This window comes from Cnephaeus nilssonii (assembly GCF_951640355.1).
Source record: "Cnephaeus nilssonii genome assembly, chromosome: 19".
NCBI lineage: Eukaryota > Metazoa > Chordata > Mammalia > Chiroptera > Vespertilionidae > Cnephaeus > Cnephaeus nilssonii.
The window spans coordinates 19,654,624-19,667,062 of record NC_137090.1 but is presented as its reverse complement, the minus strand read 5'-3'; the positions used below and the strand labels follow the sequence as shown (position 1 = coordinate 19,667,062).

Below are 12,439 nucleotides of genomic sequence, written 5' to 3'. Positions count from 1 at the left end.
GGGGGGAAGACAAAAGTCAGGGGAACCAAGGGATCACACACAGAATCTAGGCTGCTTAGGAGCAACAGAGGGCGCGGGGAGAGGGGCCAGCGGGGCAGCGGCTCCCAGAGGGCCGAGATGGCACCGTGGAAGTGGATGAGCAGAGAGCTGGAAGGCTGGTACTCATCAGTAGATTTCTGGAGATGGCGAACTTCTGGTTGATGATGTAGCTGAGGGTGTGCTGTTGGTGGCGGGGATGGCAGACTGAAACGGAGCGGGCACTTAAGAGGCACTGGGACCTGAGAAGCTAGGGTGTGGCTGGATTAGCCAGGTAGATGCTGAAGTGGTGTAGGATTGTGGCAGGAGGTCAGGCAATGGGGTGAACAGAGATGGAGCCACAGAGTCTCCACTGAGTAAGGGAGAGAGGCCAGGAGACAACAGGATGATGGAGGGGTGTGAGGTGGGGCAGGGGAGATGGTGGAATAAAACAGCATAAGCCTCAGTGGGCCCCTGCTTCCCACAGAGTCTGGGGAGCAGTGGTCTGGGAGCCGCACCCGGGAACGAGCAGGGCACCCTCCTGCCTCCTGAGCCTAAGGAAGGGGTGCAGGAGGGAGGTCAACAGCGCCCTCCAGGGAGGGGGGCTCTGAAAAGGGGTCTGATGCCATTTCCTGGGCTGCAGAGAGGCTGGATGGCTCACCCTTTTCCAAATGTGCCCAGCTGTCGACCTAGGCTCTTCCATCCACCTGCCATGTCCCCCCACCTCAGCTCCCCACTCCCACTTCCAGCTCCCCAAATCCTGCCGTTAACTAAGGTCCAGCTGAAAATCTGCATGCGCTGTGGAGTTTTCCCAGGTTTCCCCATGCTTTTTTATTACGCTCAGCAGACACTGTCCTGAACCGCTGGCATTTGCTTAATGTCGTATTTCACCCAGCTGAGCTCCCTGCGGGCGGGGGCGGGGCTTACCATTACCGCGTCCCTAGCCCCCAGCACCGAGTCTCAGACACCAAAGGTTTATAATTCCTTAACAAACAAAGCAATATGAAAACAAGACAACCAGGCTCCAGGATGAAATGCTGTATGCGGTAAACCACGTTTAAGGCAGGCATGCAGCTGAGTAATAATACCTCACAACTGAAAACATTTTACATTTTGATATCTGAATTTTAATTGGTTTTTAATAAGTTTATTTTTGGTTTTAAAAATGAATCAGAATCATTTTTAAAAACGGGATTTTAAAAAATAAAACGTGGTAAACTGAAATACACAGCACCACAGAAAATGGGAGAAAAAAGCCCCTTTATATAATAATCTTCTCTCATGCAATTTCTGAGCCGTTGCGTTCAATTAACACCGGGAACTCTTCCGGTCAGAGGCCACCCATCTCGGGGCTCTGACAGTTTCAGTGAGGGGATGGGCGGTAACAATAGGTGTTTGTATTGCAGCCTGGTGGCCGAATCACCCTGGTGCAAGGACTGACTCTGGGCTGTCTTATCTGCTGAAAAAGGCAGGACCGTCAGTATTCTGGAAGCAGCTGCCATTTAAACTGGCAGTTGCCCCATTTTACTGCCATGCCCTATTTTAAAATTACCTACTGGAACTCTGATGAAGTGCAGAAACCGAGGAGGGATGAAGCACTGCTGGCTTTGCCCAAGACACAGGTATAATACCCGTTTGCTCCACTAATGCCATTGGCAGGCTCCAGCAAGGTTTGCCCACAGAGGGGCCTGCGCACCAGCTATTCCAATGCAGCGACAATCTTATCATAAAGGAAAGATCCAACGCAGTCTGGAGAGTGATCCGGCGGAACGTCCAGTCACAATAAGACGACTTCTGTCACGAAGGACAGTGAATCCTGAGTCGACTGTGGGCCCTTCTGAGCTTCCTCGGTCCACGGAGAGCTGCCCCCCAGCGGTCCTATGTCTTTGTGTTCTTGCCTACCTGGGACAAAAGCAACTACCAGAGCTTTACCGAAGCCAGCTGTCCCTTTGCAGAGTGGTATGCCAGGACAGGAATGCTCTCTCCAGGGCAGAGGTTTCCAAGGCGTTGATTATAATCGACGAATCTTCAAGCCCAGACTGGCCACGGCACACAGGCAGCCTCACCAGACCACTGACCTCTCGACAATTTCAGGCAGGGTCAGGGAGCGTTCATTCTCCCAAGTAGCAGCATGACCTTTCTGCTCTCGCTCAGGGGGAGGAGTCCTGCTCTGGCTGCTGTGGCTTTGTCGCTCTGACCTCAACATGCGCTCATGCCTACAACACCCTGGCAACTGTCAGCCACTGCACATTCGTTGAGCTCCTTCTATGTGGTGGCCATTGGGAATGCGACAACGAACACTCCTGCTCTTGAGCAGCGCTAGCCTAAGGTAGAGGCAGAGAGGAAGGTGTGCACCTCAAGGTAGATTTGAACCCAGAGGGTGTGATGGCAATTCAAAGGAGGGACAAGAGCAGAGTCACCCAACCCCCCAGGAAAAGCCTTGGAAATTCTTCCCAGAGCAGGTGCCCTCAGAATTGAAGGTCAGGCCACCAGGGCCTTGAGTACCTTGCTAGTGAATTTGAACATGATCCCAAAGACAATGGAATTTATTTATTTAAAAAAATTATTGATTTCAGAGAGGAAGGGAAAGGGAGAGGATCATTGATCAGTTGCCTCCTGCATGCCCCCTACTGGGGATTGAGCCCGAAACCCTTCAGTCCCCAGGCTTACGCTCTACCCACTGAGCCAAACCAGCTAGAGCCACTAAAGAATTTTTAATAGAGGAGTGACACGATCCAATTTGCTTCTAGATGATCATTCTTTTTCTTTTTTTAAATATATTTTTATTGATTTTTGATAATAAGAGGGAGAGAGAGACAGAAACATCAATGATAAAAGAGAATCACTGATCCGAGGCCTCCTGCATGCCCCCTACTGGGGATCGAGCGGGCAACCCCTTGACTGGGAATCAAACCATGATGCGCTCAACCACTGAGCCCCGCCAGGCTAGAGGATCATTCATCCTGCAGCCTGGAAGACTGGCGAGAAGGGATGAGGTGAAGACAAAGGGACCAGGGAAATTACTCCTACAACTATCCAGGCAAAAAAAGACCCTGGAAAGGGAGGTGCTGGTGGACAGATTCAAGAGAGAGGAGATAAGACAGTCCAGCTTCGGCGGTGTCTGATTACTGTGAAGTGTGAGGAGCAGCAGGGGGAGGATTCTTAGATAACTTCCAGAATTCTGCCTTGGGCAGAAATAGATTCACGAAGAGGAACAATTTGAGGGCAGAGGATGACGCACCCAGCACCTGGAGTCTGAGGGGCTCCTGGGGCACAGCAAGGTGAACAGATCAACAGCTAAAATGGAAAACAAACTCAAATGAGAATTCCCACAGACCCGCCCGGGTCAAACCGTGGGCTGTGCATTCCGCCTCTGTGAGGTACATTTCGGGCTGGAGACGCTGTGGGCTGAGCAGCCTTATTACTCAGGTGAACCTCGAGGGAGCAGGAGCTGAGCCAGAGGCAAGAGGGCGCTGTGACAAGCACCGAGCCAGGTGTTGGAGATGACTCACTGCCTCCCAGGGCGGGGCAGACAGAACCAGTGTGTGCTTGCGTGAGCTGTCTCCTCCGCACAGGGGCCTCGGGACAGGAAGAAGGGAGGCCTGACCCACAGGAATCTGACAGTGGATGAGCAGACGTTAGAGAAAATTAACAGTGTGACTCCCGGAACGCGTATGCCCGTGCTAAGTCCTGCCTGCTGCCGTGACACTGCTAAGGGTGCCTGGTAGGTTGACACTGACAGATTAATGGGAGAACAGCTCCCTAAGAGCTGTTTGAAAGAGGAGAAGCTGAAGATTTCACAGACAGGATAGGCTGAATAAATAGGTGGTGAAAGGAATTGTGCAAATATACCCAGGAGGTAGAAAAACACACAATGCAAATCAAGCCTGGCTTGATTGCCTATTGTATTGCAAAGTATTACATTGTGGGTTATGCTTGGCCAGTATCTGGGAAACAAAACCCCTTCCTGGCCCATGGGTGTTGTCTTGTTTGTGTTTTGGACTTGACCACAACCTGAAGCGGGGCTGCCCGAGATCTTTCGGTAACCAGGGAGATGGTCTATATTTGCGTGGTCTAATATGGCAGCCACGGACCTCATGTGGCTTGTGGCTACCGAGCATGTGAAATGTGGCTAGTGAGACCCAGGAACGTCTGACTTCTAAATTTTATTTTAATTCATTTAAATTTAAATAGCCCCATGTGCTAGTGGCCACTGTATTGGACAGCTCAGTTCTAGACGTTTGCTGCCCTGATGTATGGATGGATCTTCTGACTTCTTAAGCCACTGCAGGTTACTTGGAGAGGCTTTATTGTAGCCTCCAAAGTTTGTGTGGAGAAACGTATGATGAAAATGTCTATGTTGCATAACCGCCTTCACCTTTGCCTTACCTCACTTTCCTGGAGATCCAGGTGATCTCGCTGATGTAAACACCCTGGCTCTGGCAGGCCTGGGGCAGAGCCAGCTGCTGCTGGGATCAGGTGAACTGCCTCCTTCCAAAGTAAGGCTGGGTCCTTGTGACCTGCAATCTAAATTCTTAGTTGCTCGGTTGACGATGATGAAAGGACAATATTCCTTCTCCTATTAGCAGAGCAAATGGTGCTCCTGAAAAACAGAGATCTCGTCTCTGCTTTCTTTGCCAACAAAGTAAATGCAGTGACCATGTGTCCTCAGTCCTTGACGTTTGAACATCCCTTCCAGCAAGGATACAGGATCTTGGAAGATGAGAAGGGCCCAGGATGTGTCTTTTCATAGAAGGTTGCCGTCCCCAGGTCCTGGGCTAATCATTTTCATCATTTTCTATGGGGAAATCTGGACTCCAGTCCCTTCTCCGTGAACACGCCAGTGCCCTGTCTGTCACAGCCAGCTCCTCTAGGCCAGCAGCTGTCCCGGGGAAATGAGTTCCTGCTCATATGGAGAGACCACTTCATTTTTCAGTCTACTAACTCATCCAGCTTCCAGGTGGTTATGTGGAGCTGATGTTTATTTATTTCCCTGTTAAATTCTAAGCCGATTAAACAGTTCAAAACGTTGCACATAGCTTTGAAAAGGGTCTAAAATGAAGTTGCCACTTAGGTTGGCTTGTAGAAATCTGGCCCGGGGCTGAGCTGAGGTGGAAGAAGGTATTCTAGAAGCATCAGAACCTGCCCCTCCACTGACATCCGTTGGAGCATCATTTGCAAGAATAGTTGAACACCAAGGCAATTTATAATGTAACCTAATGTTAGTATGACATTTAAGCGTCTCACTTGTTCTCATAATGATCCCATGAGATAAGCATGGTAATAAGTATCTCCTTGGTGGGACACTGAAGTGCTTAGGAGAGCGGTTTGTGCCTGAATTCACGCTGCGATGTGGGACAGAGCTGGCCCTTAGTGATAAGTGTTCTTTCTTCTAAGCCACACCACCAACTAACCGTAGTTAGGAGGCACCATTCCACATAACATCTCAGCATAGGCTCCATAGTCACTGCTTTATCTTAGATTTAGATTGAACACAAGCTCTGCCTGACCAGGGCTTAAAGCCACTGGTTGTAATGAGGGAGTCATGTCATAATGCAGTGGCCACCACGTTAACTGTGCATTTGGGATCTGCCCACCTCTAGGCAGGTGTCGGGAAATTATAGCTTGATTACTTGACGGTAAATGCCTCTGTAACTTGACAGTAAATGCCTCACTTATTCCAGGCTCATCAGAATTTGACAGTCTGAGGCTGGGTTAGGAATGGGAATTACAGTACATGTCAAATTGCAATGCGTATGTGTTAAGTGATGGGAACTGCAATGCGTGTCAAAGTTTGGTGGTGGCATGTTTCACGTCATGACTGCACAGTGGAAAATGTCCATGGATTAAGCAATCCGCTTTCATACTACCCACTCAGTCGGAGAGTGAACTTGCCTTCAGAAACCAGAGGTAAAACATTCCTTAGAGTTTTCAGGCACAGAAATCTCTAGAAGGAAATTACTCAGGAGGATGTTCACCTACGGAAAAGGGCTTTGGTTAGGTTTAAACAGCTGCTCTTTCTCCTGCCCTTTTCTGATTGACCAAGGATCTTTTGCACTCTAGTGCCTGATGTGGCTTCTAATCCACTGAGCTCTGGAAACTGGACCAGTCTACCTGGGTTCTCTTGGTGAGGTGACAACGTTCTTTTTCAGAGCCTCCTCTAGGAGACTAGCTCCAGACCTCCCTGGTAAGGAGAATCCTGTAGAAGGAGCTTTGATACATCCTTCATTCCCCCAGGATTTGAGATATAGCAGGGCAGGCCCAGACTATGAAGGTTTAAGAACCAGCTCTTCATAGACATTTAGGTTGGGATCCAAACCTGGGATGGAAATTCTCCAAGCCAACCCATGATCCTGGGGCCTGAGGATTTCTGGGATCTGGTTTGAGTCTCATAAGGGATCTTTGGCTTCACTCATACCCAGCAAACGCTGAAGGATGGAGCCAGGAGGGGTCAATGTTACGAGCACACAAGTCAGATGGCTGTTGAAATGTTGCGTTCGGTGAAATCTCTCACCTTGCCCTTCCTGCGCCTTTGTATCCAGAGGCAAATCCTCTAGTGTCCCCCAAGGGATACCTGTCACACAGAGAGCCAAGCAGGGGTGAGTTTCACTGTGGAAAATTCCGATTTTGTCACTCTTCTTGATAGAGAAGATGCGGCCTTGAAGGCACTTGTACAATCAAGGCCCAGACCCTTGGGAAAAAATTAGGATTATGTAAATAATGTTGTTTTGAGTCCTCTGACATTGAATACTCCTGTCCTTGTACTTTAGAATAGAAATTGCCAGTTTTATGCATTTTTACCACCTATTTTTGTCTTTATTTCATAATTACTTTTATATGGACAACTATGTCCTTTGTAGATGTGGTCTGAGTGTTTTTGCAATGATGATTTAAAGAATGAATAATTTTTACAGCTGAAGAAGAAAAAGACAGGCATCGGTTACCAGCTTGTCCCCCAAATAAGTTTGTGAAGAGGAGCATGAAACTTCAAGTCCTAGAATATTTCAGATGCATGAGCATTGCCATACAAAACAGCCATGACCATGTACTTGGGTCTTTGCATGAAAATGGAAGAACCCTGCTGCTCATTGCTTAATAAATCCAATCTAGGGAGATTGCTATATGCTTATTTGACTTAAATTTACATTACTTAAAAAAAATCTGTCCTTGATTTTTGTTCCTAAGTACAAAAATATAAGAAGCTACCTTAATGCTAAAAATGTGTTGTTCTAGCCAGACTAGATTTAATTTTTGGATTAATCTCCCTCCCCAAGTTTCATCAGCATCAGGTATCACATTTTGTCCTTAAGTAACAGGAAAGATCCAGGCAACATGTTCTTCTCAGGCTGCCAATATTGTGAGATAGTCTCTGTCACCTTCAGACTCGAGGAGGAATCTTTTATCGTGTGAGTGTATGTTCCTTAATAGGGAGTATAGATCTCTCCCAGGGATGCAGCTACATCCATGAACATCAATCACTGATGTTTTTCAGGTGTCCTTTGAACATTAAATAACCACAGTGTGAACATCCTAGATTAGAGAAGAAATCCCAACAAGAAGTTGATTGATATCAGGTATCCAGGACCTATCTCAGGGATCCACACCGCCAATAGAAAAGAGAGTCCATCCTCTAGAGTATGTTTCAGACATAAAATATTAAATAAGACTTCATAAAAGGCATATTACTCATCTTAAATCAATTCACCATGCTAACAATGGGTGTTGAATGCCACTTGTGGTATTCAGCTTACCTAGGATAAGGAAGATTCTTACACAGATAAGCGCTTACACATGAAATATGATCATACAGCTCCATGGTTCAGAGCACCCTCTCTGGGCTCAGACTGCCTGCAACAGAATCCCTACCCTACCACATACTGGCTGTAAAATCCGAGGTGAACTTTCTTAACTTTTCTAAGGCTCAGTTTTCTCCTCCATAAAATGAGGCAAATAATATATAGAGATTTAAGAAAATTAAATAAGCTAATATGTATAAAGTACCTAACACAGTGTGAACATTGTAAGCACTCAAATAATGGTAACTATTAACTACTACTGTTACTGTCATCGTTCTCATATTGCTATTATATTATATTGCTCTTTTTATTTACTATTGTCATCCTAGACACAAATATTTGAACAATGGCTAGTTATTATGGGATGCAGTTATTATTGCATTTTACTCTCTTCATTTAAAATGAAAACTGGATTTGCAATGCAATGGGTTAGACTGTAAGGAAAGAAGAGGGAGGCCGAACCAGGGTGAAGAGGAATCATGTGGCTGGGGGGGTGGTACCCAGAATGGGAGCTCCTGCCCTTGCCTCTTCCTGCCCTGACCTTTAACCTTTAGGATTCTTCAACATCTCCTTTTTGTGCGGGCTTTCCCCCAAGTAAAACACACACACACACACACACACACACACACACACACACACACACACCCAGCAGGAGAATGTCTTCCAGAGTTCTAAGTACCTGTTTGGAAGACGACCCGTTTAAAAACCGGGCTCTCTCCACATTTGTCTCTTGCCCCCCAAGTTGATCTCGTTTCTTCTCACTCGAGTCTCTTCTGTATTCCTGTCCTCTCAGACAAGCCTGGAGAACAAAAGAGGGTGGGTTTTTGTTGTCATCTTGGATCTATGACTAGCTTTGATAACTTCATGCTTCCTATTGTGAAGAACATGAAATAAATCACGAAATAAATACACGATGTGCCCTAACCGGTTTGGCTCAGTGGATAGAGCATCGGCGTGCAGACTAAAGGGTCCTGGGTTTGATTCCGGTCAAGGGCATGTACCTTGGTTGCGGGCACATCCCCAGTGGGAGGTGTGCAGGAGGCAGCTGATCGATGTTTCTCTCTCATCCTTATTGATGTTTCTAACTCTCTATCCCTTTCCCTTCTTCTCTGTAAAAAATCAATAAAATATATATTTAAATAAATAAATACACGACGTACATCTGCAGGGTTGATCAAAACCTGTTACCAGGTATGAACACTTTCGCCCAGGCATCACTCCCTCTTCCCTTTGCCCAAAATGCCAGGTGAAACATATTAGTCATTGCTTTCATAAATTCAAACAACAAATATACTGAGCGGCACTTTGTCAAATATTTACCCCACAATGCCTTCTCAAGGAAGGAAGTACCTAATGTACCATATTAACATTTCCTTCTGGTCTCTTTCTCTTCATACTAGTAGCTCCTCCTTCATACTCACCTCCACTCTCCTCTGTCCCCTGGGATTTCACTCTCGTTACAGGAGAACTTTCCTATGTGAGACCTTTAGCACACGCTGTTCCTTCCCCTGGGAATGCCTTTCACAGGATGTTCTGACAAATTAAGAACTAGCTGGATGGCATCTCAGGTTCCCCCTGCCTCACTACTCTTCCCCAGGCCAAAGTAAGTGCTCCTTTATACATATAAAGCTTGAATTAGCGATTTCGCCCCTATTATATTTATATTTTGAACCTGTTTCTCCTGCTGATCAGTGAGAACCCTCATGGTAAGGACCATTTCTTATCTTTTGAATCCCCCAACATCTAGCATTTAATGTTAACTGAATTGCATTTTTGTGCCTGAGGAAGGAAAGTAATCCCCAAATGCTATGAAAACATAATAAAAATAATAATTTTTTTCATGTTAAAAAACAAAATGAAAAGAAAATCTACTTCCAAGATATTTCTCCTCCAGTATGGGAACTGGACAAACGCAAGAATATCATGTGCTGTGGGGATTTCAACTGATGATTTAAATACCCCCAAAGAGTAAAACTCCTTAGAGCATTTCTAGGTTTGTAGAGCCACTGACTGACTTCACCACGGCCCCGCCAGAGCCAAATTATCCACTATCATAGTAAAGAAAGGCCGTGTAGAGACCAACAGTATTGTTTCTAAACTAGGCCTGACATGTCCGCCTTCCTGGCTGGGTTGAGAAAGGAAAGATTTCTTGGGCATTTTTTGACTTCTGTTGGAAAAGCATCGCCTTCCTTGACTTGCCAGGGTTTCCCGACACGGGGAGAGCCTAATATTATGCTACAAGGTTAAGAACAGAAATGACCTGATATTGACCAAACATTTCCCACTTGGGAAACCAGGGAGTCAGTTACACTCTGCTTCTCAACTGAGTTGGCCTCCAGTTGGTTACCTGCCGCGCGTGGGATCCTGGCTTCCCAAGAGAAATGTGCAGTTTCACCCGCCTTGCTTGAAAAGGGTGAACACTCCAAAATGGTTGTTTTTCTTTCTCACAGTTAATCTTATCTCCAAAAACTATTCCATATAGACAGTAAGCCACTGTGAGAAATCCTGGGCAGTGTTTGTTTTCATAAATAATTTAAACCGAAAACTCCAAAAACACTGGACAGAAACTATCCTCTCTAATAAAATGGTAATATGCAAATTAACCATCACTCCGCTACATAAGCCACACCCACCAGCCAAGCCACGCCCACCAGCCAATCAGGGCGAGTATGCAAATAACCCCAATCCAAGATGGCTACAGCCACAGAGAGCAAGGTTTCCCAGGTAACAGAGCAAGCCAAGCTTTCCATAGCCGTTGCAGGCCTAAGCCTCCACTCAAGCTACAAAGTTTCAATTATAGAAGGTAAACAAATTCAAACAAATGGCGGCAGAATGGAGCTTGAGAGAGCGGGCCAGGGTTGCCGGCGGCAACAGGGGAAGCAAAGCTTTCCGCACACCCTGGCCGGGCCCACCCGCTTAAGGCTACAAAGTTTCAATTGTAGAAGGTGAATTAACTGCCACAGAAAATGGCTGCCGCCCCGGAGGGAGCCCCAGGCTTGGCTCCGCTCCAGGCTACAAAGTTTCAATTGTAGAAGGAAAATAAATTCCAGATACCAGGGCCTCCGCTTGGGTCGCCAGGGTGCATGGCTGGCCTGCAAACCACCACAGGCCCCTCGCTCAGGCCGCCCCACGCCCCAAGGGAACCCCACCCCCGGGACACCCTTCAGGGCAAACCAGCTGGCCCCCACCTGTGCACCAGGCCTCTATCCTATCTAATAAAAGAGTACTATGCAGATTGATCATCACTGCAACACACAATATAGCTGCCTCCATGTGGTCAAAGATCCTGCCCCCATGTGGACACAAGATGGCCACCACAAGATGGCCAGCAGGAGAGGGCAGTTGGGAGGCACCCGGCCTGCAAGGGAGGGCAGTTGGAGGTGATCAACCCTGCAGGAGAGGGCAGTTAGGGGTGACCAGGCCAGCAGAGGAGAGAAGCTGGGGGCAAACAGACTGGCAGGGGAGCAGTTAAGCATCAACCAGGCTGGCAGCGGAGTGGTTAGGGGGTGATCAGGCTGGCAGGCAGAAGCGGTTAGGGGCAATCAGGAAGGCAGGCAGGCAAGCAGTTGGGAGCCAGCAGTCCTGGATTGTGAGAGGGATGTCCGACTGCCCGTTTAGGCCCGATCCTGTTGGGATCGGGCCTAAACGGGCAGTCGAACGGGATCGGGCCTAAACGGGCAGTCGGACATCCCTCCTGGAGTCCCAGATTGGAGAGGGTACAGGCTGGGCTGAGGGACAACCCCCCCCCCCCCACCCGTGCACGAATTTCGGGCACCGGGCTTCTAGTATAATAAATAATAAGATAAGCACCAAAGAGAGTTTAGCTGGAGAGCTTAGTGAAGTTTAGCGAAGTGCGGGCCTCTTTTTTTCTGTTCCTTCTACAATGACTTGTGATCGGAGGCCCGGTTTGGGAGGAGCCCTGGCTGGGCCCATGGTTTCCTGATGCGGTAGATGTCTGTGATACCCTACTGGTATCAAAGGAGCAAGAAAGTGCTGATGGGCTGAAAGCGGAGGAACCCGTCTTAGCTAATGCTCGCAGGACCCAGGCAGCTTTTGTGGGATGAACAGAATTCTTGTGGGCTGAGTGTTTTTTGAAAATTCTCTCCAAGAATGCATGCGACTTAAATATTTCTTTACCAAAAGGGGATGAGGAATGGAATGGTTTGCAATGTTGAAAAAAAAAAATGTTTTTCTCCTCTGGTTCCTGGTCCCTTCTCTCATAAGAGGAGAAGGGAGCAAACCAGTGGCAAGATAGGTACTTCCAATTGTTTCCTTTTGATCCAGCCAAGCAGTCTTTCTGTGTAAATCAAACATTAAGCCCCTTAAAGCCACAGCTTTGCTGAGGAGAAGGAACACGGGGACAGAGCCAAGTCCAGGCTTCCAGTCCTAGAAACAGCAAGGATCCAGCCCTACTCTACCCAGGGGCTAGTTTTCCTGTTATTTGTAAATGTCAATGATGTTTTTGTTGTTGACGCTGACGTTGTTTCTGCTCAGGGGGGACCTGAAGTGACAGGAGCAGAGGAGTGTGACATCACCGGATGCGGAGGAGGAATTGACTTGTAATTCACAGTCACCAGGGGCTCCCCTTACTCAGAACTTTCAGATTTTTCCCTTTCAAACTCACGTGC

General features: G+C 47.4%; 1 protein-coding gene across 1 annotated transcript in view; it reads right to left on the bottom strand.

Moving 5' to 3' along the window:
• MARCHF10 (membrane associated ring-CH-type finger 10) overlaps positions 1-12,439 on the bottom strand; it is an 81,961-nt gene that overhangs the window by 58,627 nt on the left and 10,895 nt on the right. Inside the window, exon 3 of the mRNA XM_079797498.1 lies at positions 8,491-8,610. Coding sequence (XP_079653624.1) covers positions 8,491-8,610 — 120 coding nt within the window. The remainder of the gene's footprint in view (positions 1-8,490; positions 8,611-12,439) is intronic.